Source organism: Vulpes vulpes, chromosome 10 (assembly GCF_048418805.1).
Source record: "Vulpes vulpes isolate BD-2025 chromosome 10, VulVul3, whole genome shotgun sequence".
Taxonomy (NCBI): Eukaryota; Metazoa; Chordata; class Mammalia; order Carnivora; family Canidae; genus Vulpes; species Vulpes vulpes.
In genome coordinates, this window is record NC_132789.1 from 93,887,205 (window position 1) to 93,914,750 (window position 27,546).

General features: G+C 36.2%; 1 protein-coding gene across 40 annotated transcripts in view; it reads left to right on the forward strand.

Annotated features, from left to right (window-relative positions):
- RAPGEF2 (Rap guanine nucleotide exchange factor 2) overlaps positions 1-27,546 on the forward strand; it is a 241,277-nt gene that overhangs the window by 209,416 nt on the left and 4,315 nt on the right. For 13 of the 40 annotated variants that reach the window (XM_072724949.1, XM_072724944.1, XM_072724948.1 and 10 more), the window contains 17 exons: positions 1,776-1,928; positions 2,314-2,478; positions 5,532-5,639; positions 5,728-5,931; positions 6,031-6,139; positions 6,674-6,920; positions 10,904-11,061; positions 12,441-12,681; positions 15,262-15,645; positions 16,846-17,057; positions 17,151-17,274; positions 17,888-17,911; positions 18,942-19,165; positions 20,579-20,785; positions 22,988-23,140; positions 25,232-25,457; positions 26,011-26,570. In XM_072724949.1, coding sequence (XP_072581050.1) covers positions 1,776-1,928; positions 2,314-2,478; positions 5,532-5,639; positions 5,728-5,931; positions 6,031-6,139; positions 6,674-6,920; positions 10,904-11,061; positions 12,441-12,681; positions 15,262-15,645; positions 16,846-17,057; positions 17,151-17,274; positions 17,888-17,911; positions 18,942-19,165; positions 20,579-20,785; positions 22,988-23,140; positions 25,232-25,457; positions 26,011-26,570 — 3,499 coding nt within the window. Of the gene's footprint in view, positions 1-1,775; positions 1,929-2,313; positions 2,479-5,531; positions 5,640-5,727; positions 5,932-6,030; positions 6,140-6,673; positions 6,921-10,903; positions 11,062-12,440; positions 12,682-15,261; positions 15,646-16,845; positions 17,058-17,150; positions 17,275-17,887; positions 17,912-18,941; positions 19,166-20,578; positions 20,786-22,987; positions 23,141-23,867; positions 23,991-25,231; positions 25,458-26,010; positions 26,571-27,546 lie in introns of all 40 variants that reach the window. The other 27 variants (XM_072724947.1, XM_072724939.1, XM_072724957.1 and 24 more) reach the window with 5 other exon arrangements.

A 27,546-nucleotide genomic window follows, 5' to 3' on the forward strand; every position in this document is an offset into this window, starting at 1 on the left:
CTGTGGTCAGTGTTACAGAAATGCGTTTTGTTTTGAAGATTTCTTAAAAAATTAAATTATATGTAATTACAAGGAAAGTATGTCTTTTGAATTTTAATTTTTTGATTCCAAATTCTTAATTGAAAAATTAATGAGATTATATCAATCAGCTCTGGAAGAAACTTAATATTGTAATATGCTGTTTCTCAGGTATGAAGCACTACTATTTCTCTTTTAAAAAAACTTTACTGTTCGTACAGAAAGTATGGAAAGTATAGAAAAGTATTTTATTTTATTTATTTTTATTTTTTAAAGATTTATTTATTTATTCATTCAGAGAGAGCAAGAGAGAGGCAGAGACACAGGCAGGAGAAGCAGGCTCCATGCAGGGAGCCCGATGTGGGACTCGATCCCAGGTCTCCAGGATCACACCCCGGCTGCAGGCAGCGCCAAACCGCTGCGCCACCAGGGCTGCCCTAGAAAAGTATTTTAAATCAAATGAAAGTCACTTATAATTTGCACTATTCAGAAATAATAATTTTAACATTGTTATATTTCATGCTAAGATTTTGACATGCATGTATAGTTTTGTTTTTTTTTTTTTAATTAGCAAGTGTGTAATTATGAGACACTGGGCAAGTCAGCAGGCCGTTACTACAGCTGTTTCTTCATCTCTACATGGGGATAATAATAGTACCTTCTTTATGGGATGCTCGGGAGGATAAATTGAGAAAGTTCCTATAAAGCTACCACAAAATGATGACGGTCATCTTCATTATAGTTATTACTACAACATTTGGTTTTGCATCTTTAAAAAACTAATGTGCTAATCATTAATTCAAAATTGTAAATATGAAAATATGATTTTGGATGGCTGCATCATATTTTATCTTCTATATGTTGTAATTTAGCCATCCCCTTTTTATCTTTTCACATTAAAGGCAAAAAAGAAATGTCCATACTTTTTCCATTCCCAAAATAAAAATGAAGTTTTCAAAATTCAGAGAAGACAATGATTCTTTCTTATTTAGAATCTAACTCTTTATCTCCTCCTAACTGGCTTCTAATTATTTTGTGCAATAAGTGATTTGTATTATTCATTCTTCACTTTCTTTTTAAAATTACTAGGAAAGGTAATTTAGTGGTTTGCCATAAGCCCTGATTTTTTTTATTTGGGATCACGGAGGACTAATAGCTTGATGTGCATATTATTTTTAACTATGTTTAAGAGCAAGGATTATCCTTAATACTAGTTACAAGGAATAATGATTTGATTTAACAAAGAGGTGGCTTGTTTTGTGAGCCTTTTTTAAATAAACTTTCTGATTTCTTATCAATAATTAGCAAATTTATAATATCTATTCAATGGGTATCTTTGAATTTTGATCTTTTATTAATACCACCTTTATTTTTAAATGATTGCTTTAAAAGTCCTTTCTAACTTGAAAAACCCACTAAATGAAAGTTATGTTTTAAAATTTATCCTCCTAAGATTTTGTCAAAGAAGAGACATGAAAAAGGACTCTTCTGATTTTATCTTCTGATTTTTAAAGTTGTTAGGATTTTTAATATAAACTACATATAAATATGCTAAAAATGAAGCTTGACTTGACCAAAGAAGAAGTACATTAAAAAGTAGAGAAGTCTGATTAAGGTTCATTACTGCATTCATTTAGAGAATGTGGGAAAGACATGGAAAAATGTCAGCGTTAAATAATTAAAACACTGAACTATTAGTACTGCTAGGTCTCTTGCAAGCACTTCATCATTAACATGTGACTCACATTTTATTCCAGTTTGTCTGTATAGCCCAGCAAGATTACTGCCGTATTCTCAACCAAGTAGAAAAGAACATGCAAAAAGTTGAGGAAGAAGGAGAAATTGTTATGGTAAAAGAACACCGAGAACTTGATAGAACTGGAACAAGAAAGGGACATATTGTCATCAAGGTAAGACAGACAAGCCTCCATCTTGTGGGAAAGGATTGTTTTGGTAGTATCCGTTAGGACAACTTAAGATTCCACCCACTACATTTTTATGTATAATTTCTCTTAAAAGTTATCAGTTGCTAAAAAAATCTTTATCCTTCCTGAGGAACAGAGTTTTACAAATTATTATATTGCAAAATATTATACAAACTATAATATTATATTAGAGTTAATATATATTAACTATCCAGTTCATCTTATGTTGAAAATTTGGAATTAAAGTACCATGTAATTAATAAATGAATGAATGAATGAATGAATGAATGAATGAATAAATAAATAAATATAAAGTACCATGTAGATGACATTCCTGCAGGAGAGTGATTAAACCTTTTATTTGTTACAGGGCACCTCAGAAAGATTAACAATGCATTTGGTGGAAGAGCATTCGGTGGTGGATCCAACATTCATAGAGGACTTCCTGTTGACCTATAGGACTTTTCTTTCTAGCCCAATGGAAGTGGGCAAAAAGTTATTGGAGTGGTTTAATGACCCGAGCCTCAGGGATAAGGTTGGAGAATATATTCTAGTTTGGCTTTTAAATGTGAAATATTCAGATATAAACTTAAAGATATTTTAATAGTTGTCACACCAGTTATGTTCAAATGTTTTTAATGGAATAAGAGAATGTACTTTTTAACCTCCAAAAATGACAAAATCTCCAAACTCCTGAGTTCCACTGAAATCTGCATTCTCTACTTGGGCAAATGGTCAGTGTATCCTAGATGAAAGTTAAGTTTTTAAATTGGCACCAGAGCAGCATTTTATTGTAAGCATTGCTGGTTGGTAGGCCCCCCAGTAATATAATTCTAAACAGACTCCTTTAGCAGCTCTTGAGAGCTCCGTCAAATCCAGATTGGATGATAAACTATATACTCTTGTGAGGTGTGAGAGTTAATCATAGCCTGTACTCATTTCTCCTTCCCATGTGACAGTCTGATTTACATGAGACAGACTTGGGAAGACAGATAGGAAGATCCAGAACAGGAGACCGACAGTGGAAAGCCCCCAAGTTCTCCTGTTGGTCCTGCCACTACCTAGCTCTGTGGCCTTAGAAAAATCATTTGGACAGCGATGCTTTTCATTTCAGATTCTGACAGTATTAGCCTAGAAGAGCTCAGCCAAGCTCTCCAGTTGTCAGAACTTAGTTTGAGTATTAACTATGCCATGTACTCTGTGTGCCATCTGACCCTCCTGACCATCACTTATTTACTTGTAAAATGAATAATCAACAACCTTCAAGGGTTATTGTGAACATGAATAATAGAAGTAAAGTTCTTTTTGTCGGCCTGACTCAATTCACTTAAAACATCTTAACACATAATACATCTTAGAAGTTGTTTGTTGGTGGTGGTAGTTGGTAGTATTTGTTATGATTTATGAATCTTGGCTTTCTAACCTATAATAGGCTAGTAAGACTTTTAAGTTGGCTTCTCAGCTGCAAAATTATAATTTTATGAAAAGGTTTGTGTTAGATATAGTTTTAAGGGAGACGATCTTCTGGGTTTGCTAAGTTTGAAAAATGGGCAATGACCAGAAATTAATATGAATATCAAAACTTGATTCTTTAGTGTATATTAACTATAAGAGTATTTTAACTGTAGTTAAAAATTAATTATATACCAAAGTGCCTGGCTGGCTCAGTCAGAAGATCATGCGGCTCATGATCTTGGGGTTATAAGTTCAAGCCCCATGTTGTGTGTAGAGATTACTTAAAAATAATATCTTTAAGAGAAATTAACTTAAGAGTACCTGGGTGGCTCAGTTAGTTAAGTGCCTTCCGCTCAGGTCATGATTCCAGGGTTCTGGGATCGTTCCCTGTTCAGCAGGCAGTCTGTTTCTCCCTCTCCCTCTGGCCCCTAACTCATGCTCTCTCTCTCACAAATAAATAAAATCTTTTTTTAAAAAAATTAACAATATACCATCACCTTTGTTTCTCTACTGCTAGAAGAATACCATGCTTAATTTTCTCACTTTAATTAAAAAGTTAGATGGTTTGGGACACCTGGGTGGCTTAGCAGTGAAGTGCCTGCCTTGGCCGAGGGTGTGATCCTGGAGTCCTGGGATCGAGTCCCACATCAGGCTCCCTGCAGGGAGCCTGCTTCTCCCTCTGCCTGTGTTTCTGCCTCTCTCTCTTGTGTGTCTCTCATGAATAAATAAATAAAATCTTTAAAAAAAAAAAAAAAGTTAGATGGTGTGATTAGAGGTTTAAAAAGCTCAAAAACAATTCTATGGGAAATTCTTTTATGTTGTTATTTAGAATTTAGAAAACTAAACTCATAAATAAAACAAGTACTTTTATATTTAAAATCACAGTTATACTCACTTTGTTTAGTAAAAAAATATATATTTATATAATATATGTAAAAATATATAAATATATTTATATAATATATAAATAAATATATAAATATATGTGTATATTTTTTAATGAGAGTGCAGGAGTAGGAAGAAGAGTGGGGGGGGGGGTGTTAAGCAGGTCCCATGCTCAGCACTGAGCTCCATACAGGGCTTGATCTCATGACCCTGAGATTATAACTTGAGCCAGAATCAAGAATCAGGTGCTTAACCAACTGAGCCACCCAGATGGGACATCCCCAGCTAGTAAAATTTTGTTGAGAATTCACTCAATGCCAGGCATTGTAATAAGTTTTAAGGATGTCCTTAGAACATAACAGGTAAAGCTGTCCACGTGGAACTTAGAATCTAATGAATGTCACACACTTCCTGCTGGGTACAGCACAAATATTCTAGGACTGTGTGTCTAGATAAAGGAGGTATAGGGCTCTGTGTAAAGAAAGTGTGCAGTGTAAGAAGGCTACTGATTTTTCCTGAAAAATCGTAGATGTTAAAAGCCCCTTAAATCTTAATGTTAGCAAGTAAGATGTAATTCCTAATAACTCGCAACTAGCTCCTTCCTTTTTTTTTTTTTTAATTTTTTATTTATTTATGATAGTCACAGAGAGAGAGAGAGGCAGAGACACAGGCAGAGGGAGAAGCAGGCTCCATGCACCGAGAGCCTGACGTGGGATTCGATCCCGGGTCTCCAGGATCGCGCCCTGGGCCAAAGGCAGGCGCCAAACCGCTGAGCCACCCAGGGATCCCCGTAGCTCCTTCCTTTTACAACTTATTCCCTTGTAAATCTTTCTAGGCCTGATACTATTCATTCATTTTGTCTATTTTGCCCTCAGCTGTTATTTTTTAGTTTCTGTCTTCTTTTAATTTATTTTGGTTTTATTATAGCTTTGTTTTTATTGTGACCAGTTTCAAATATGTTTTGAGAGTAATAAACAAGATATACGTACCTCCTTCACAGATTCAAAACCCTTCTTGGCAAAACAACAAAAAGCCTCTATTCATTTTATATATATATATATGTGTGTGTGTATATGTATATACATATCTTCAGAAGGTCATTTTCTTATGAATGAAATCCTTGCCATGAGGAGTTTTGTTGTTTATTGTCCATTGTTATTAAATAAATTGTCTGTTGAGTATCTTTCTTGAAATGACTCTATTCACAAATTTTTAGCACTGAAAAAAATAAAACAATTGATTTTTCAGGTTACACGGGTAGTATTATTGTGGGTGAATAATCACTTCAATGACTTTGAAGGAGATCCTGCAATGACTCGATTTCTAGAAGAATTTGAAAATAACCTGGAAAGAGAGGTAATATTTGTGATTTTTAAAAAGTCATCAATTTTAAGTTCATTTAATTCAGCCTATTTTTGAAACCATTCTTTCTGAACTTTTATAGAAAATGGGTGGACATCTAAGGCTGTTAAATATTGCATGTGCAGCTAAAGCAAAAAGAAGATTGATGACGTTAACAAAACCATCTCGAGAAGCTCCTTTGCCTTTTATCTTACTTGGTGGCTCAGAGAAGGGATTTGGAATCTTTGTTGACAGTGTAGATTCAGGTAGCAAAGCAACTGAAGCAGGCTTGAAACGAGGGGATCAGGTATGATATTTCTAAATCTAAACTTAAGGGTGAATATTGGTGTCTTTTTTCCTTCAATCAATTGGGATACTAAAGTAAATTTCATAATTTTATTTTTAGATATTAGAAGTAAATGGTCAAAACTTTGAAAATATTCAGCTGTCAAAAGCCATGGAAATTCTTAGGAATAACACACACTTATCGATCACTGTGAAAACCAATTTATTTGGTGAGTAGTTTTACATACTTTCATTTTTATCCTTTTGATCTTTTTTTCCCACATTTAGGTCTTAATCATGAAAAAAGTCATTTTTGTAAGTAATATTTCAAATATAAGAATCAAAATATTTATAGTAAATGCTTATATAGAGATACTAATTATGTAAGTATATAATTAGTTCTAAATCAAAATCTACTAACTTGTGGACCATAAAAATTTTTATTGATAAATGTTTAAGCATCTAGTATGTATAAATACCTATAGATTTATCTATAGATAAATGTTTTAAACATCTATTATGTTAAATGCCTGTAAATACTACTGTATTTTCTGAATCTTATTCTGAATGGAAGTGAGAAAGCAACAAAACAAAGCAGATTCTTGGTGTCACTCATTCATTGGAGTGGTGTTTTTTAGTAGGATTTCAGTTTTGATAGCTGAAGTGTCTACTTCTCATCTGTTTCCAAGTTCAACAATTTCCTTTGCATTGCTTAGATATCTTATAATGGTTTGTGTGTGCATGTGTGTTTCTTTCCATTTTAGTATTTAAAGAACTTCTAACAAGATTGTCAGAAGAGAAAAGAAATGGTGCCCCTCACCTCCCTAAAATTGGAGACATCAAAAAGGCCAGTCGCTACTCCATTCCAGATCTTGCTGTAGATGTAGAACAGGTGATAGGACTTGAAAAAGTAAATAAAAAAAGTAAAGCCAATACTGTTGGAGGAAGGAACAAGCTAAAAAAGATACTCGACAAGACTCGGATCAGTATCTTGCCACAGAAACCATATAAGTAAGTGTCTGTGTAAACTTTCTGTACACATTATTTTATTGTGTTAAAATGATATGCAAAGGTAGTGATAAAATGTTTACACTTGAGTCTAAAAAATGTTCTAAGCTTTTCTAGAAGCTCAGGACATTCTGAACTATCTTAGAGACAATATTAAATAACCAAGTTGATTTTAATCTTGTGTATTTGCTACTTACTTGCCCAACCCAAGCTTCATTAGAGATAGTTTAACACTTCCTCATTGAAACTTTTTTCTTTTTCTTTTTTTTTTAATCATTGAACTAAAGAAAATAAGAATATGTGTTTGCTACTGTTTCACCCATGGTTTAGACTGGTTTTTGCTAGTTTTTCTTTGTGAAAATTATCTTTTCTTTTGTGAAATGTGTGAAAATGTTTCCTCAGAGTTTTAAAATCAATACATCTTATTATCTTTTCTTCTTGTGAAAACTCTGAGGAAACCTTTCATTTGTATTTAAGAACATGTATGCCTCCTTTATTTTTTTGTGAAAATATTTCTTTCTGGAATATCTTCTCAACCATCAGTATCTGCTCTTTGACCACCAAATCATTGCTTTTTCTGGTTGCTACTGTTCATCCTTGCCATTTTCTTTTTCCCTTTCTCTGTTTTCAGTTATTTAATTTTTGTGAAGATATCAGCAACCAAGCACAGAACTCCTTTCCTTCTCTCAGTGAGCTCTACAGTCAGAATGTCAGGTGTATTCTTGAATCTGTTCTTGGCTGTTCATTTATGCCAGGAGCTCAGACTAGACAAAGTTGTAGGTCTCACACTTTTTAAGTCTTGTTTGTTAGCCTTTTTTTTTTTTTTTTTTTTTTTTTAATGTTAAATAACATGGTTGTGGGATCCCTAGGTGGTTCAGTTGTTTAAGTGTCTGACTCTTGATTTTGGCTCAGGTTGTGGCCTCGGTCCTGGGTTTGGTGCACCCAGTACACTTGCTATCTCTCAAATAAATTATAAATAAATAAATAACATGGATACACCAAATGCATTTATTTTATATTCCTGGAATTACAGTGATATGAGAGAAGTTCAAAACATTTAGGTTATTTTTCTTTGATAATTTGATAATTTTTATCCATAGATTAGATAGACACGGCCCAAAATATAATATTGTTGGGAGTGTCAAACCCATGTTGTCCCCAGTGAACTATAAGGATTAGTGGATTAGTGGGTTTGTATCAGCTAAAAAGGCTTCTATAACAGAGTCGTAAGGATAAGCAATAAGTATGATGGTTTTATTTATTGACTTGAGAGTATTTTTATATTGAGTAAGTTTCTAATAAGCAATGGATTAGGCCTATTAGCATTACAGAAAATAGAAATTTATTTTTAAAGTGATCATTCTAGAGTTAAAAATTTACTTTAAATGGGCAAGAAAAAAATAAATTACTTAAATGTAGATTAGCAGCACGATAAAAAAAAATCTACAGTCTCATTTGACCATGAGTTAAATATGAACCTTAAAAAAAAAGTCAAATAAAAGTCAGCATGACCCTGGCAAGTATTAATAGAAAAGTGACACGTAAGAACTGGGATATAAGCCATCCACAGTACAGGATGTTGGCAAGGAACACAATATGAGAATACTATGTATAATTTTATTCTATGTGTATTTAAAAAGATATTCAAAAGTTAGAGAAGGGAAAAGAAAAGATAATAAGATGTATTGATTTTAAAACTCTGAGGAAACATTTAATTTGTATTTAAGAACATGTATGCCCCCTTTAAGTATTTTTTTGTGAAAATTATTTGAAATAATTCATATATGTAAAAATTGAAATGAAAAAAATATATTTAAAAGAAGGCTTAGTAAACTGTAGGATCTATTATATGGTATGATGTACTAATTACTACTTAAACTTTGCTCTCCTAGGAATCAGCATGTGTTCACAAAGATTTTTATTTTAACAAAGCCATGAAACTAGTCAATTAGACAAATCTTCTAGATATACTGATTCCCTCCCACATCCCCTCCTCTGCAAACACCATCAGTATTACAGAAGCTAAGATGCTGGTTGGTGGCAAGTTGGGAGGGATAGGTATGGTGGAGAAATGTGAACGGGGGTGGGGGGGTGGAAGGGGGAGGTGAGAGGATGATTATAGGATTCAGATCTGGTTGTAAGGTAAGTAGAGAGAGACTGATGAATCCTGAGAAAAGAGAGAATAAGTCAACGAGCTGTAGAATCAACAAAGGCCAAAAAGCAGTTTTAGTAATAATGAGAGTTGGAGAGATTGAACAATAAGGGGATGTGCTCAGAGAGGGACATTTCTGAATTAAGTCTTAAATATAAAGTAGTTCCAGTCGGGAGTAGCCTCATGTCTGTGGGTAACAGAGATATAGGCAAGAATTAGAGCTTTATTTTAGGTGTTAAAATGTTGCTGAGGAACACTTCTTAAGAAGATAGCTCTAGCATTTTTAGCCATTTGTGGTAGCAGTGGTCCATTTGGCTGTATCTTTGGCCTGAGCTCATAGTAGTTGTTTCCTGTCATGGATGACATCTGAGATTTTGGGCAGAGGTGATTTATATGGTTGAAAAATGAAATTTTACTGATAATTTGCAAGTTTTAATGTTTCATGGAACATTAATATCTCTTACCGTTATATGCATGCCTATATGTGCTTAAGTTGAAATTGAATTTTGTCAAAACTTACCTATGAATTTGGAGGAATTTACACTAAACTCTTTAATTTCTGTGTTGACTTTAAAAGAAAAATCTTGTCCTTATTTAACTTTAGAATTTCCACTCTCCCCCCTCAAAATAAAGAATGCAGCTAGATTTTTTTTTTTTTTAATCATAGCCATAGTGGGTACTGTGATTAAGCGCTGATGTCTGAAAACCTAACTGATGCTAAATATGTGAATTTTATTTATGACACTTTGGACACTCAACCTTAGTACGGTCTTCCTTCTCCTCATTTTAAGGTATTTCTAGAAATTAGTTAGAACTATAAGCATTTGCTTATGACCTAGTTATTTTGAGTGTGTCCCAGCTTATTATTTCAATTTTAATATTTTGTTTTGGAAACAGTTGACCTTTAAATTCTAGAAATAATTTTTATATGTTATTAAATCATATTTTAAGAATTGTCCACAGTAACAGACTTTTTACAAATGGAACTAAGTTTGTAGCAATAATAAGTAGTATTTGCAATAATAAGTAGTATTTCTCTGGGAACTTTAAATGTATAAACTAGAAATTTTGACTAGAGAATTAAAAGTGGGTCAAAGAAGCTCAGAAATATCACCCTGCATCACTGCTTTTTTATGCTTTGTATAAATAAGAAATAGTGTCTGTGTAAGGGTTTCTTTACATCTGATTCCTTAGTAATTTCATTTTACTTCTCTGAAACGTTAGAGAATGAAATTAGAATAGTTTGGATTTGTTTTCTTCTGTTCATTTTACTCCATTTTTTCAGTTTTTAAAGATCAGATTATAAAATAATTTATCATTCTGATGCATAAATCATCAATTGAGACTAAGTGCACTCTTGTCAATGTGCTTTTTCTTAAATCTGTTTCCAATAGTAACTAGAGCTTATTTTTTCTTGAATATACTGACAAGATTACTAGTATTTGTTATGCCTTGACTCATGAAAAACACAAGTTTAGAGTAACATATGCTTAAGAAACAGCAGGGTAAGTTGAGTTAGATACACTTAAGCAGTAGTAGTTGCCATTGCAATTTTCAACCAAAAATTGTATTTATTTATTTATTTTTAAAGACTTTATTTATTTATTCATGATAGACAGAGAGAGAGAGAGAGAGGCAGAGACACAGGCAGAGGGAGAAGCAGGCTCAATGCCGGGAGCCCGACATTCAGCCAAAAATTTTAATGGTACTTTTAAATGAACTGCAAGTCTTAAGAAATATGGTTTATTTATGGTCTGCATCTATTACATATTGATGAGTTATAACCTTTTTACTTGTGGATCATTGATTTTCTAATTTTTTCCTCTTTGTCCAGTGATATTGGGATTGGTCAGTCTCAAGATGACAGTATAGTGGGATTAAGACAGACGAAGCACATCCCAACTGCCCTGCCTGTCAGTGGAACCTTGTCATCCAGTAATCCTGATTTATTACAGTCACATCATCGCATTCTGGACTTCAGTGCTACTCCTGGTGAGCACCACCCATGCCATTTTTGTTTTCTCGTAGTAATCTATTTTCTGTTTCTTCTGATGTAATGGTAATGCTTGTATGCTCTTGGTTTGGCATGGAATATGTCAAATGCAGAAAGCGAGAATGAACCCTAAGTCTGACACAATTGTAATCAGTTCTTTTTTATTCTTCAGACTAGTTTGGTATGGTCATGGGCAAATTAATCTCTCTGAACTTGTCTTCTCTTTCATAAAATGAAGATGACACATACCGTGCAGATTATTATTAGGTCATATTAGAGTAAAAGGAATATTTTAGTTTAGATTAATGGGATTTTTTTTTTTTAAAGATTTTATTTATTCATTCACGAGAGACACAGGAGGAGAGAGGCAGAGACACAGGCAGAGGGAGAAGCAAGGCTCCATGCAGGGAGCCCGGTGTGGGACTCGATCCTGGGTCTCCAGGATCAGGCCCTGAGCTGAAGGCAGATGCTCCACCACTGAGCCACCCAGGCGTCCCAGTGGGATTTTCAATATTAGAAAGACAAACTTTAGATTCACATTTTTCATTTGTTGCTACCAACCCGACAATCTTTTTTTTTTTTTTTTTCTGGATGTGTTAAAACCTGACGATCTTATTGCTGCTGTTGTATACTATTGTGTTTATATTTGTGGACCAGTTATCTACAGGGAAAAATGTGTTCATATAGTAAATCAGTATGTTGTCTGCCAGAATCTTTTTTGTTTAGATTTAAATTCAGTTAATTAACATACAATGTATTACTGGTTTCAGAGGCGGGGGTCAGTGATTCATCAATCTTATATAATACCCAGTGCTCAGTACATCACGTGCCCTCCTTAGTACAATAGTCCCTTGTACGGATAGACCACATCTTCTTACCCATCATCTGTGGATGGACATCTGGGCTCTTTCCAGAGTCTGGCTATTGTGGACCTGCCGTTGTGAACATTGGGGTGCAGGTGTCCCTTCTGATCACTACATTTGTATCTTTGGGATAAATACCCAGTAGTGACTTCTAGAATCTTTAAAGAAGGATTATAATAAGGGAGAGATGCAAGTTCAGTGTTATCTTTTCTGAGGAGGCTTTTCAGATACTTACTTAATTATATTACCATTCAGGGATCCCTGGGTGGCGCAGCAGTTTAGCGCCTGCCTTTGGCCCGGGGCGCGATCCTGGAGACCTGGGATCGAATCCCACATCAGGCTCCCGGTGCATGGAGCCTGCTTCTCCCTCTGCCTGTATCTCTGCCTCTCTCTGTGTGTGACTATCATAAATAAATAAAAATTAATAATTAATAATAAAATAAAATTTAAAAAAAATTATATTACCATTCACTAAAATCCTTTTTATTAACATACGGCTTTTTTTTCCCCCCCAGACTTGCCAGATCAAGTGTTAAGGGTTTTTAAGGCTGATCAGCAAAGCCGATACATCATGATCAGTAAGGACACCACAGCGAAGGAAGTAGTCATTCAGGCCATCAGGGAGTTTGCTGTGACTGCCACCCCGGATCAATATTCGCTGTGCGAGGTCTCGGTCACACCTGAGGGTGTCATCAAACAAAGACGGCTTCCGGATCAGCTTTCCAAACTTGCTGATAGAATACAACTGAGTGGAAGGTATACAATATCTATTCTATTGTTTCTTTAACTTATCTTCAAACTCACACCAAAGTCTAAGAGATAAATACTTTGAAAGGGTTTTGAAATGATTTAAGGAAACTAGAAAGAAGTATATTCTCATTCTCAGAGAATTGCTGTATCAAAGTAAATTTAGCCAGCAGCTTGTTGACCCTCACGAGGATCTCTTAAGAACCTTTTGCAAAGCAGGGCACTGTGCCCTCTGTGTTGTTACGGCCTGTCAGGGCACAGGGCACAGGGAGTCACTTCTTAGACTTGCCCTTTAGGACACTGGCCTCCAGAACAGCACTGGGTGCCTAATGTAAAGCCACAGAGTAAGCCTGATGCTCTTCTTGTATATGTGCATTCACAAACACATTTTTCAATAACATTCTAGTGTCAATTGCTCCTGCCTGCCTTACTTTCCTAGAGCTTCATTTGGTAGATAAAGATATATATGACCACGTGGTTAGCTAATGGTGTCTGTTATTGTGCAGTACACGATGAAAAATACCTCGCTCAAGGACTAAACTTTGAGTTGCTTCAGAGCTTTGTCTCCTGCTGCATGATTGCATATATCATATATTACTTGCAAGAAAACATTGTACCTGGTTTTGTGAGACTCTTGAATATTAATTTCCTTGATATGTGTAATTTGTATCCTCACACCACAGATTAGTGAAAATTAAAAGTTTTGGCTCTTATTTAGTAACCAGATTCTACACTGATGGAGTATTAGGTAGTTCTATAAATCAAATTTTTTTTCTTTCTTTCTTGCCAGATGGAGTGTTTTATCGTACTTGACTTTTCCATAACGTATATCTAAATCTAATTTAATTCATTCAAAACTTCACTTTTCTTGCTATCAACTATAACTTTCATGCTTTTCTTCACTACTGTTTTATTTCCAACCCTGACACTAGCAGATAGTGTTGTTTCAGGAGATCATTTTTTCTCATGACCATTTGAATGTACATTGATATATGTATATCTGTAACCATGATGGAGTTCTACAGATCTCCACTGAGGTGCAGATTCATGACTCACATTCAAGAAAATTATAGATGAATACATGTCATGGGCTTTATCAGTAATGAAAACTGGGAATGTTACATCTGTGAATGTGAAGGACTCAAGGTATGTGTTTCCTGTCCTGGTTGCTTTGGTGAAATATGCAAAAGGCCAGTTTGGCAGGACTCCCACTGCGTTCATTCTGTTTCTATCTTTATGGAATTTGGCCTAGGAAAACCATCTGTCTACAAACCAAACCCCCCCCCCCCCCCCCAAAAAAAAAAACACAGGGCAAACATCTGGATTCGATTTTCAACAAGTTATTTACAAAGAGAAAGGAGTACTAATAAGTTCTCGTCTCTGTCACTGAAATTAACTATCATTAATTTTGGGAGTCTCTTTTTCCTCATCTGATAATAATACCTGCCCCACTTACTTGTAAGGTTTTTGTGAAAATCAGGTATTTAATATTAAAAAATCTGTTTTAGGATTGTTGTACTCACAGGATCAAATAGAGGGAACAGCTTATAGGTTTCTTTGGTATTTAAATAAATAGGTAAACTTGGATTAATCCAATTTGGACCCATCAATAGTCACAGATTCTCTCTGGGAAAATAGGGTGATGACCTGTGTCTGATCTCTCTCGTTGCCTTCCTTAGAGCCTATTTTTTTATTTATTTAAAAAATATTTTATTTAAATTAAATTTGCCAACATATAGAGTAACACCCAGTGTTCATCTTATCATGTGCCTTCCTTAGTGTCCATCACCCAGTTACCCCATCACCCCACCCACTTCCCCTTCTGCAACTCTTTGTTTCCCAGAGTTAGGAGTCTCTCATGGTTTGTCTTCCTCTCTAATTTTTCCCCACTTGGTTTCCCTCACTTCCCTTATGGTCCCTTTCATTATTTCTTATGTTCCACATATGAGTGAAACGATATGATAATTGTCTTTCTCCAACTGACTTACTTCACTTGGCATAATACCCTCCAGTTCCATCCACGTCGAAGTAAATATTAGGTATTCATCCTTTCTGATGTCTGAGTGATATTCCACAGTATACATATACATCTTTTTTGTCCATTCGTCTGTCGAAGGACACCGAGGCTCCTTCCACAGTTTGGCTATTGTGGACATTGCTGCTGTGAACATTGGGGTGCAGGTGTCTCAGCGTTTCACTGCATCTCTATCTTTGGAGTAAATCCAGCAGTGCAATTGCTGGGTCTTAGGGTAGAATCCTATTTTCTTATTTAAACTGAAATATGAAATTTAGCTCTTTTCTGTCACTTTTTAGCAAAAACAGATAATCTAGAAAGCAGGGAAGGACAGGAGAAAAATGCATTACAACTGGTACAAGTGAAATGCCGTGTGATTGGTTAGCTTCCATCAGCGGCCTCTGGCTAGGTGATCCTGTGCGCTGGTGACGAGGCCCAGCTACCTTCTCTGTCCTTAGAAGAATTCTTGCATCATCCAACTGAGCGTTCTTGTCAATGTTATTTCCAAAACAGGATGATGCTTTCAAGTAATGTCATGAGATTGCTGCTTAGGCTTTGAATTCTGTGTTCTGCAGGTACTACTTGAAAAACAACATGGAGACAGAAACTCTTTGTTCAGATGAAGACGCTCAGGAGCTGCTGAGGGAGAGTCAAATCTCCCTGTTGCAGCTCAGTACTGTTGAAGTTGCCACACAGCTCTCTATGCGAAACTTTGAACTCTTCCGTAACATTGAACCCACCGAATATATAGATGATTTATTTAAACTCAAATCCAAAACCAGCTGTGCCAACCTGAAGAAATTTGAAGAAGTAATTAACCAAGAAACATTTTGGGTAGCATCTGAAATTCTGAGAGAGACAAACCAGCTGAAGAGGATGAAGATCATTAAGCATTTCATCAAGATAGCACTGCACTGCAGGGAATGCAAGAATTTTAACTCCATGTTTGCAATCATCAGGTAAGAACATATGATCTCCTGGGATTGAGTCCCCACATTGGGCGCCCTGCTCAGCAGGGAGCCTGCTTCTCCCCCGCCCCTGCCCCCACCTCCCTGCTCGTGCTTTCTCTCTCTCTCAAGTAAGTAAAATCTTATAGACATATGGTAAATTGTCATTTATCATATATATCTAAATATATGTATATATCTCTCTATATATAAATCCAGGAACATCATATAATTTGTGTAAGTGTAGTAGGTTTTGTTTTTTTTTTTTAAGATTTTATTTATTCATGAGAGACAAAGAGAAAGAGGCAGAGACATAGACGGAGGGAGAAGCAGGCTCCGCACAGGGAGCCCGATGTGGGACTCCATCCCCAGACCACATCACACCCTGAGCCGAGGGCAGACACTCAACCGCTGAGCCCCCCAGGCATCCCAGTGTAGTGGTTTTTAATTGAATCATATTGAACCATTCTTTTCCTCTAAATCCAATCATTCTTAATTTAAAATCTCCTGTAAACTACATGTAGAGCCCAGAAAAGCTATATTCGTTATTTTTTTAATTTCTGTGACTTTGAACAACTTATTAAAATCTCTCTGAACATCAGTTTTTCTCTGTAAAATAACTATGCCCCAAAGAGTGATCGAATAGACTAAATGGTATTACGTATATGGAGTTCTATCAGCTAGCACAAAGCTGATGTCCAGTAAATGTTCATTTTCTTCCCCTTTAAGTGCTTATATTGAGGATGGAAAAAAATATAAAGTGAAACTATTAGGAAAATTGATATTCATGGTGATTATTAGTCATTTTCTCTCACTAGGAGTTTGATCATACTCATTATGACTTTTATTTTATTACCACAAGATAGTCTGTTTTATCAAATGCCTGCTATGTGCCAAGTGCTTCTCTATGTATGGAGACAAAGCTGCAAAACAAAATGCTACCCTTATGACACTTCACATTCTAGTTGTTTGGTTCATAATAAACCCAGACTAGAAAGGTATAAAGGGAAGAAGAGTAATAACCCTTGGCCCTGACCCTGCTTCTATCTTCAGTTCTCATTACCCAGAATTATTAATATTTCTTATGAATTCTGTGAATTGATATGCAGCATAAACACAGAGTTATGTGTTACTAAATATGCTGTTTTACTTTCTTCATTGATAATAATGAGTAACTTGACTTTATGTCACTTTTCTTTTTTGTCCTTTCAGTGGCCTAAACTTGGCACCAGTGGCAAGACTACGGACCACCTGGGAAAAACTTCCCAATAAATATGAAAAGCTGTTTCAAGATCTCCAGGACCTGTTTGATCCTTCCAGAAACATGGCAAAATATCGCAATGTCCTCAATAGTCAGAACCTGCAGCCTCCCATAATCCCCCTATTCCCAGTTATCAAGAAGGATCTCACATTCCTTCATGAAGGTAAGTATAAAATAGATTTCTCTGTCTTTACTTGTGGAAACACAGAATAAATGAATATGATGTGATCCCCTTTTCCTTCTTTGCCAATTATAGGAAATGACTCAAAAGTCGATGGGTTAGTCAATTTTGAGAAGCTAAGGATGATCGCAAAAGAAATTCGTCATGTTGGCCGAATGGCTTCAGTTAACATGGACCCTGCCCTCATGTTCAGAACTCGGTAAGTGTGTCAACTTCAGTAGAACATGTGGGCTTAGAGAAGTGTGGGTTTACAGCTTCCTAATAAATGAGAAACTTTTGAATATTTATATTTGTAGCACAGTAGAAATTTTATTAGGTCATGCTGAGAATCCCCATTGAGCTATAATTTGAAGTAAATATCTTATTCTGCATCAGGTATACTTTTGACTGTCAGTAAAAACAGCTTGTCCTGCAGAAATTTTTCCCTTGGCATGGGGCAGAACTATTCCTTATTTGTCAGAACACTGATTTGTGGAGCTAAAACTCGTAACTGATAGTATGAACCAAAATATGCAAAGAACCGAAACAATATTGTCTCAATATCTATACAATGGATTAGTTGTCAGTATAGTCAAAAATGATTAATCTAGTAAAGGAGAGGAGTTTTTAGAATAAAAAATTTAAATATGTCTGTCTTTTGAGCCAGAAGAATATTGCCAGTAAAGTTGCGTGTACGGGATGATTATACAGTTTAATGTTTGTGAGCTTCTAGTACTGCTTATCCAGAAGTCTAGTCCTTTCTTTCTGAGCTTGTGATCTTTCTGTCTCTCTCTCTACACCCATGCTTCAATCTCCATGGCTCTCACTTACAGGAAGAAGAAGTGGAGGAGTTTGGGGTAAGTGGTGGAGACCTTGCAAGCCCACACACAATTCTTATTCTGCTCATTGCATTGTTTTCTTACCTACTATATTTTCTGATGCTTTGCATTTTTTCTTAACCCTCTTGCTCTAGCAGAATTTCAGTTGGCAAACTGACTTCAAGTTTAATCTGTTGGGGCTTTTGCTTTTGAGGTCATGATCCATGACAGCCGTGAAATGACTGATGATTGTTCTGGGGAACTGGCCAGGCATACTTTGGAACTTTCAAAAAGATCTTATTTTAATATAATTTGTGTGCTTTGAAATGGAGAAAGCCTAATGCGAAGTAGGGGAGGAAGAATGTTAAAAGGAAAAACTGTGCAATATAAATACTATCGCACAGATACTTAACATAATATAAAAAGTGCCCCTACGTGTTAAAACTAAATTTTTTATAGCTCAACTAACTACTATTTTCATCCTATAAACCAGTACTTTTTAAACATAATTCTTAACAATTCATGTGCTAGTTCTGTATATATATGTTTACACATTTGCATGATCATTTTATTAACAGATTGACCCATATTACTTTAAACATGCATTACATTTAACTCAAGGAATAAGGAAATGATTGTGAACAGTGTAGCTAATTTTATTTAAATGTATTTAAAGCATCCTCTTTAAGAGAAGTAAATTTAATGTAAATCTCAATGATTTTAACTGTGTATTGCATGAGCTTTTATATATAATCATTGTTATTTGCTGGCTTCTCTGAAAGAACTGCCTTGAACGCTCTATAGATAAGAAAAGCAGAATTTCCTAGTTCGACTAGTAGCAGCAGGTGCCAAACATATATATATGTTTGTATGTATGTGTGTATAATTCTTTTTTAACTTAAAAAAATTTAATCTATATTAGTCTATATTTCTCTGTAACAGTTTACTTACCAGAATGAGGCATGTGATCTTTTGAACATAAAATACCTGTGTAAGTCTTGTTATGTTTCAGATAGCTAACACAATCCCATGCTAGAGTGAGCTGCATATCTACCTTTTCATCTTCCAGGTCTCTCAGCCAGGGTAGTACAAATGCAACAGTGCTAGACGTTGCTCAGACAGGTGGTCATAAAAAGCGGGTACGTCGTAGTTCCTTTCTCAATGCCAAAAAGCTTTATGAAGATGCCCAAATGGCTCGAAAAGTGAAGCAGTACCTGTCCAATTTGGAGCTAGAAATGGATGAGGAGAGTCTTCAGACATTATCCCTGCAGTGTGAGCCAGCAACCAACACATGTGAGTTTTTCCTTTAAGTGGCTACAAATCTGACTGGAATGCAGATTGGTTTCCTGGGCAGTGCCATACATGGGCCGTGACAAATAGGGCTCAGTACAGCGTGGTCAATAGCATCCTGGGGACATACTGGCCTTTCCCCTGAATGCTACTGTCAATTCCGTGCAGTACTGTCCTGGACTAGACCATGTGTCCAGCTAGGTTAGTGTGGAGAGAATGATGCCGGAAACTTACGGTGCCTGCCATCTTGGTTGCATCCCCTTTTTGTCATAAAAGATACTTCCAGATTGACAGGTAACCTGAGAGGGGGGAGGAGCCGACCTTCTCAGAGGGACCTGTCCCTAGGCGTGCTGGCTGCCTTTTTACGCTCTCAGCCTGGACAGCACCCAGCAGTAAGTTCACCTACCACATAAGCAGCAAGCAGCAATCCTGCTACACGGCAAACCACAACTCATCCTAGTGTGTAGCTTCCAGCCTTTAAAAATCTGGCCAGGCTAGAAGTGGGGGCAGTTTTCTGTTTACTTGGATCTGCATTCGTGTAAGGTAGATGCATTTTCCACCTAGGACACTTTTGGGTCTTTTATGGGCAGGTTTGAAGATACTTTTTATAGACTTTAAGTGTAAGATGATTTGAGAAGATTCAAGGCATTAGATTTTCCCAGGACACTATGAAAACACTGTGTGTCATGGTGAAGAGTTTGTTTTCTGGAGTCAGACTGGTTTGAATTCAAATTCTGTTTGTTCCTCAAAATAGCAGTGTCATCACCCCAGGCAAGTTAACTGAGCTGCCTAACCCTTAGCATCTTTGTGTGTACAATGGAGGAAGTAGATCTGTCATTGAGTTGGTTTTTCAAATACGTACAGCATTTCCTGATCATGCTAAATTGGTTTTCCTTCTGTATGCCATGGAATTATATACTCAGTATAATATTCAAGCAGTATTGGTTACTAATAGCTAACATAGACCATTCTACCCATTAGAGAGAGAATTTGATAGTAAAAAGATGATTAATACCACTTATTAACTAAAAACTAAGCTCATGAATGTCAAGGAATTTTGGACTCCATTTTGAAAAGTAATTCCTAACAATCTTCCTGTTGTAGCTTTTATCATTTACTTGTGCTTTTTATATACATATAACGTGTGAACTCTCCATATTTTTCTACTTTTATTTTAATGTGGTAGTATTGGATAGTGTAATCATCATTTAAGAGCTAGTTTCATAAAGTAAATATCTTTGTCCTGTGATGCCTTTGTGGTCTGTAGGTGAGTTCTTACCCACTCCCATTTCTGTTTTTATACAGGCGATAGGAAAAAAGATAAGATATACATTTTTAGTGTTCTAAAGTGCAGAAACTCTTGTATATAGTTACTAACCTCTGAAATTTCTTGTTTTCAAATCAAACGATTAACAGTGCCTAAGAATCCTGGTGACAAAAAGCCTGTCAAGTCTGAGACGTCCCCAGTGGCTCCAAGGGCAGGGTCACAACAGAAAGCACAAGCCCAGCCGCCGCCCCCGCAGCCACAGCCCCAACATAAGATCAACCAAGGCCTGCAGGTTCCTGCTGTATCCCTTTATCCTTCACGAAAGAAAGTACCTGTAAAGGATCTCCCACCTTTTGGTAGGTGATTAAAATCATATCCCCCCCTTTGAGATTAACTCTTCCAGTGGAAGGGACTGTTTATGTTATAGAGTCTCTCATTTAATCTTGCTCTTTGTCGTGGTGGTGGGGGAGTGTAAAATGGGAAAATTTTGCTTTTATTAATTTTTTAATGAGTACAGACGTTACTTTGTTCATATACATTATTTACACCAGTTTGGCTTCATGATCAAGGAATTGTTAGAATTTAGGTAGAATATTTTTAAGTGAAATGATTTGTCTGGAAGTGAATCCTTATTTTTGAATCATTGATTCTTGTAACTTGAGGGGGAAATGTAGTTACTTCCTGAATGTTAAGGAGCCAAATCATGCTTCATCTTTCCCACTAAAATATATCTGCAAGTTTAGTTCCTTTATATAAATGGGACAGCAAAATTATATTTCATAAAATGTATCAGTTCTTTTTTATACATGTATGTGAAAGGAAACAATAAAAGGGAAGAAATTGAAGAAAAAAACTTACAGAGTTTTTCTTAGATAAAATTGGTACTTGGGCACCGATGTAGTTCCTGCCCAGTTACAACCTGTACATGAGGAGGGCAAGAGTCTTAGAGTAGGTCCTTCATACTCTATCTTTGGCCCTTTCTTCCTCATCAGCAAGTATGCCGTTTGTGGAGAGTGACAGCAGAATACCTTTACTTGCCATTTTCCCCTTTGATATATCTGTATTGCTCTCTCTATCACAAAAAAGCTGAGTTACATATTTATTTGTCCACTATCATATTGATATTTATATATTACTAAATCCCCTGCAACCTGACTTCTATCTTCTCTTTTACATAGAACTTCTTATAAGGAAGTTTATCAGTCTTTCGTTTAGTTAAATATAGCCTAGTAGCCAGATGTGTAGGTGTGCCTGAGTATAAAGCACTTTTTGAATCTGTGTATAATGCTGGCCTCAGAATTCTTTCCCAAATCCAAACTATTTATTCATATAGCTGTAGTGTAACTAACATTTTCATGCATCTTTGTTATATTAGCATCTATACATGTAAATAAAATATTGCTTTAAAAGTGGTCTTTAGGGACGCTTGGGTGGCTCACTGGTTGAGCATCTACCTTCGCCTCAGGGCATGATCCCGAGGTCCTGGAATCGAGTCCTGCGGGCGCCTTGCGAGGAGCCTGCTTCTCCCTCCGCCTGTGTCTCTGCCTCTCTCTCTCTCTCACTCATGAATAAATAAATAAATAAAATATTAAAAATAAATAAAAGTGGTCTTTAAAAAATTGTATTAAAACAAGATCAAATGCTTACATGAAGCAAAATGAAGGATTAAATCTTTGTTAAATTTTACTGCCTCCTTCTTAAAGGATTCTCTTAACTCTAAGAATATTTAAGCTAGCATTGATCGAGATCGTGTCAGGCTATCATGCCTTTCCAAGTATCTCTTTTTTGTTTAAAGTAAGGCAATTGAGAATGTCTCATAGGAATAATAGAGGCTTTGTAAAATATTTTAATGTGACCGCCTCATTTCTAAAAATAATTTTTTTGGGGAAAATCACCTTATAGTGGTATAGGTAATCCTTTTCCTTCTACCCTCACCTTACTTGATCCTACACTTGGCACTGGATCACTCCCTTCTGAAAATCATCTCTCTTGATTTCTGTGACACAGGGCACTGCCTTCTCTTATCTACTTATTTGATCAAATATTAATTGTATGGAATTCCTAAGAATGCTTTTATTAACTTTTCCTACTACTTCTGTTTAGCTCTTGGCTTGTTTGTTTTCTCCCGTCATTCCCACTTCTCCTGAGCTCATATATCCAACAGTACCAAAACACCCGTTGTGAGTTCACCAAAGTACTTAAACTTGAATTCTAATAATAAATATTCTTACCTGTATCACTTTCACCCTAAATTCTAATATTTTCAAATTGTGTTTATTCTTCATAGTTTAACATATCGTTGAATAAAGATGGTGATTACTTTAAGATGTAGAAGCTGAAGTAAAATACCAAAAACAGTCCACTTCTAGTACTCCAGCAGATAGCAATCAGAAACCTCATTACGGGTGTCGTGTGCCTTCTGTAAGCTTTCTGTTTATACCATGATGAGTACAAAGACTGCTGAGATTATGAATGTAATATTAAATTTTACAAAAAGGCTTTAGTTATTGATGTTATTTCTTTTTAGTCTTGAAAGTACATACTTCTTTCTTTCATAGGCATAAACTCTCCACAAGCTTTAAAGAAAATTCTTTCTTTGTCTGAAGAAGGAAGTCTGGAGCGTCATAAAAAACAAGCAGAGGATACTATATCAAATGCATCCTCACAGCTTTCTTCTCCTCCCACTTCTCCACAAAGTTCTCCAAGGAAAGGTAGAACTTAAATTACTTACTGTTTTCCTTTATAGTAACCTAGAACATTTCCAGTACAGTCCATTCCAGTTATATATTACATCATTTTTGATATTAGAGTCACTTAAGATGATCTACTATATAATGCCCAAGGGATTTTCTTCCCTTCAGTTTATGAATTTGGAAGGATTTTGGTATTTTTCTTAATATTATACTTCTATCAAGTAATGTTAAACTATATAAGGCCTTTTAAAACATACATTTAAGATTTTTATTGATTGTAAGTACAGAAATAATTCTTTTTATATAACAATAATTACAGAGTTAGAGGGCTTTAAACACATAAAGAAAAACTAGTATCTTCCTGATTTATTTTTTCATTGTATTAACACGGGTCTTGATTATCTTTTTTTGTCACTATTTTGTCTTATTTTAAAAGAGACTAAATTCTAGGCAAACTCTCTCTTATGTGGATGCTTTCTGAGATTACAGTAACTGACTTTTTGCTGCATAAGTCCCTGAGTTACTTTCTCCTCCTCCCCTGTAAGTGAATGGGGGGAAGCCAGTCATTTTTCTCTGGAGGAAGGCCAAAAAGAGGAACAAATTGTTAGATATCACTGACATAACAAATACCTTTTCAGCTTTGCTTTTTAGATATTTCAGACATCTGTGCATTTTGTGTGGGTATCAGTCTCTACTGTCCTTGTTAAATGGATACATCTAAATTCTTTTCTCATCCTGTTGTTAGGTGGCAGTGGCAATCAGCTGAGATCTTTTGGCTCCGGGCAGTTGGACTTAACCAGTTCCTCCTCTTCTCTTGGAAGTGAGAACAGTAACAAGAATAACAATGCACCACGGACCTATGGGATAGGTGGGGTTAATAGAACCAAAAACGGGGTGGGCAAGAGAGGACCTTTCTCATTATTAGCTAAGGAAAATGGGAGATATCCTCTAAATGTCAAGCGCTCCATCTGAGTGATTATTTTTTCTAGAGATGTTTTTTTTTTTTTTTTTTTGAGCAGACTGTTCAGCGAAGGCTTTAAATCTTGTCTGTCAGAACTTCCAGTGTGGTTTATAATAAGGCTTCTCATAGATGAACACATTCAATCTTATCAAGACCTGTGCAACCTTTAAAAAATAAATCAGGAATTAACAAGTTACTGAAAGGATGGGGAAGTACTATTTAGAGAAAAAATTAGCAACATTTAGGTGTTCTAGATTTACTTTTTTAATTAGGTAAGTGGCACTGAAAAATTTGTACTGCATACATATAATCATATGAAACCAGTATTTTAAGGTAACATGAGATCTATAGTAATGTTTTTTAAAAAATGAGTACTGAGAAAGAAGATCTGAATTTTTCTCACTAAAAATATTAAGGCATGTGTCTCTTCCTTTGTGACTTTCAAAACTATTTTTAGCAACAAAGGAGAGTTAAGGGTCCTTTGGGCCAAAAAATGTCCTTTAGGATATCCATTTAGACATCGTGATGGTTTGGGAGAAAATGGAGATTTTGCACATCATATCCTTCAAAAACAGTTGGCTTTTATTATATTATTAACACTGAAAAACCAAATGGCAAAAATCCAAAAAGGTCTTCTTCAGATATTATTCTTATATGTCCCATTAAAATTGTAACACAGATACTTCCAGTTGAATTACTGTATATACCATAAAGTTTGAAAAACTTCATCGAAGGTTACTGACTTCGCAGTTTGAAAAAAAAAAATACTTTTAAAGTTGATCATAGTTATCCTTCAGTTTCTTTTATATAGACTAATAGGAGTATAATTTATACTTAACAGGAGCTAAGAATAGTCCAGTAGTGCCCTGATTTCTGCAGGCTCACATTGTTGCTGCAGGCAACATTTCCTGGCTCACATAACACTTTCTTTTTTTCCTCCTTGATCTTCCATTAAGCATGTTAAATTTCATTCGAGTAAAAGTTTACTGTATCTTAGTCACCTGGTCTCTACAAGTAAAATGGTTTTTTTCCCCACTTCAATGGTGCTATCTTTGGCCTACATTTTGGTTTTGCTTCTATTTGGTAGATTTCAGTTTTATGTCATAAACCTACAGTGTCTGATTAACATGGTTGTATTTCCCGTGCAGGCTACACCTTGGCTCCCAGTGGTACTGTGGATAATTTTTCAGATTCTGGTCACAGTGAAATTTCTTCACGATCCAGTATTGTCAGCAATTCTTCCTTTGACTCCGTGCCAGTCTCGCTGCATGAGGAGAGGCGGCAGAGGCATTCTGTCAGCATCGTGGAAACAAACCTCGGCGTGGGCAGGATGGAAAGGCGTACCATGATGGAACCAGATCAGTACAGCTTAGGGTAGGCAGCTTTTCTTTAGGTTCTTTACATAGCTTCTTCCATCCTTTACTCCCGATGCATATTTCTTTATTTTACAATAATGCCTAAGAAATGCTCTCCCATCCCAGTTCTAATTTCTGTAATTTCAGGATTATTAAATGCCATGATATTTTTGTTGTACACACTGCTTTTTAAGTTAGGTTTATTCTTTATTAGAAGACAGCTGTTCTGTGCTAAAGGCAGAGGGTGACTTTAGGATGTATCCCAGATCCTTTGTAGGAGCTACCTTCCTGAAATCAGATTATGTTGAGCCATCCTTTAATCTTAGAAGGAAGGTGTTCCTTTACTTCAAGCAAGTTGTTGTTTTCCCTCTGTATTTATTTTTTGGTAATGATAAGGGAGCAAACTGGCAGACCTGGCTGCGAGAATGCAGTTCAGTGGCGCTTTCATTCTCTTCCTGGGATGGACAGAAGCCACCTTTCTGGGGAGAACAAGTATTTTGGGTTTACATCCTAGGTTTGTTAGTTAACAGTCTTGCACCTTTTTTTCCTTTTCACTTCTTTCAATCACTTAGGTCCTATGCACCAATGGCTGAGAGTCGAGGCTTATATGCTACAGCTACGGTAATTTCTTCTCCAAGCACAGAGGAACTTTCCCAAGATCAGGGGGATCGGGCTTCACTCGATGCTGCCGACAGTGGCCGTGGGAGCTGGACGTCGTGCTCAAGCGGTTCACATGATAATATACAGACCATCCAGCACCAGAGAAGCTGGGAAACACTTCCATTTGGGCATACTCACTTTGACTATTCAGGGGATCCTGCAGGTTTATGGGCCTCAAGCAGCCATATGGACCAAATAATGTTTTCCGATCACAGCACAAAGTATAACAGGCAAAATCAAAGTAGAGAGAGTCTTGAACAAGCTCAGTCCCGGGCAAGCTGGGCATCTTCCACAGGGTACTGGGGAGAAGACTCAGAAGGTGACACAGGCACAATCAAGCGAAGGGGTGGAAAAGATGTTTCCATTGAAGCTGAAAGCAGTAGCGTGACCTCTGTGACCACAGAAGAAACCAAACCTGTTCCCATGCCTGCCCACATGGCTGTGACATCGAGCACTGCAAAGGGACTTATTGGTAAGCTGATTAGAAAGATTTGTCAAATCTAACCTGTTTCAGAAGTAAGATTATGTCTTCATGGTTCTTTTTCTCTTTTTGTCCCATCCATTGTTGTGTAGGGCTTCCAAATTAGCAGTGTGTTCAGAATTTTGAAATGAATGGTATTTAAGAGCCCAGGTACTGTGGTCAGGTACATACAGATACATTTTAACATACTAAACATCCAGTAGATTTTTAGCAGTCAAGATCAGCAGATTATCATTATGGATGTTCTCTTATTCTTTAAGCTAAAATTATCAGAAACGATGCCAATTCTTTCTAAAGGAAGAATTTTCATTTAATTGGAACTGGTTTAAATGTTTTATTATACTTTGTAAAACTTTGCGCTTTATGTCTATACATCTTCCATTGACTTTTGTTATGCAGACAAATTGGGCGCTAAACAAATTCTCTCTGCAAACTGTAGAACAAGGGAGAAGGTACTAAGAGATAACATAAAGCACCAAAGCATAGGCCTGGGAATCTGGCAGATTGGGGTTTGAGGGATCCCTGGGTGGCGCAGCGGTTTGGCGCCTGCCTTTGGCCCAGGGCGTGATCCTGGAGACCCGGGATCGAATCCCACGTCAGGCTCCCTGCATGGAGCCTGCTTCTCCCTCTGTCTGTGTCTCTGCCTCTCTCTCTCAGTCTGTGACTATAATGAATAAATAAATAAAATCTTAAAAAAAAAAAAAAAAAGATTGGGGTTTGAATCCCTGTTTGTCACTTTACTAGCTTTATGATATTGGACAAGGTACTAAACTTTGCCTGTTTCTTCCTCCATAAAATGAGTCAATAATTTCCTCTAAGATAGCTGATGTGGGATTAGAGGAAATCTATGGAAGGCACTTAGGACAGTGTCTAGATAGGAATTCATAAGTACATGAAAGATGCTGCTGCTCTGCGGCTGCTGTTTCTGTTGTGAAGTCTCCCCGTGTCCCCCTAATCCTATCAGGTT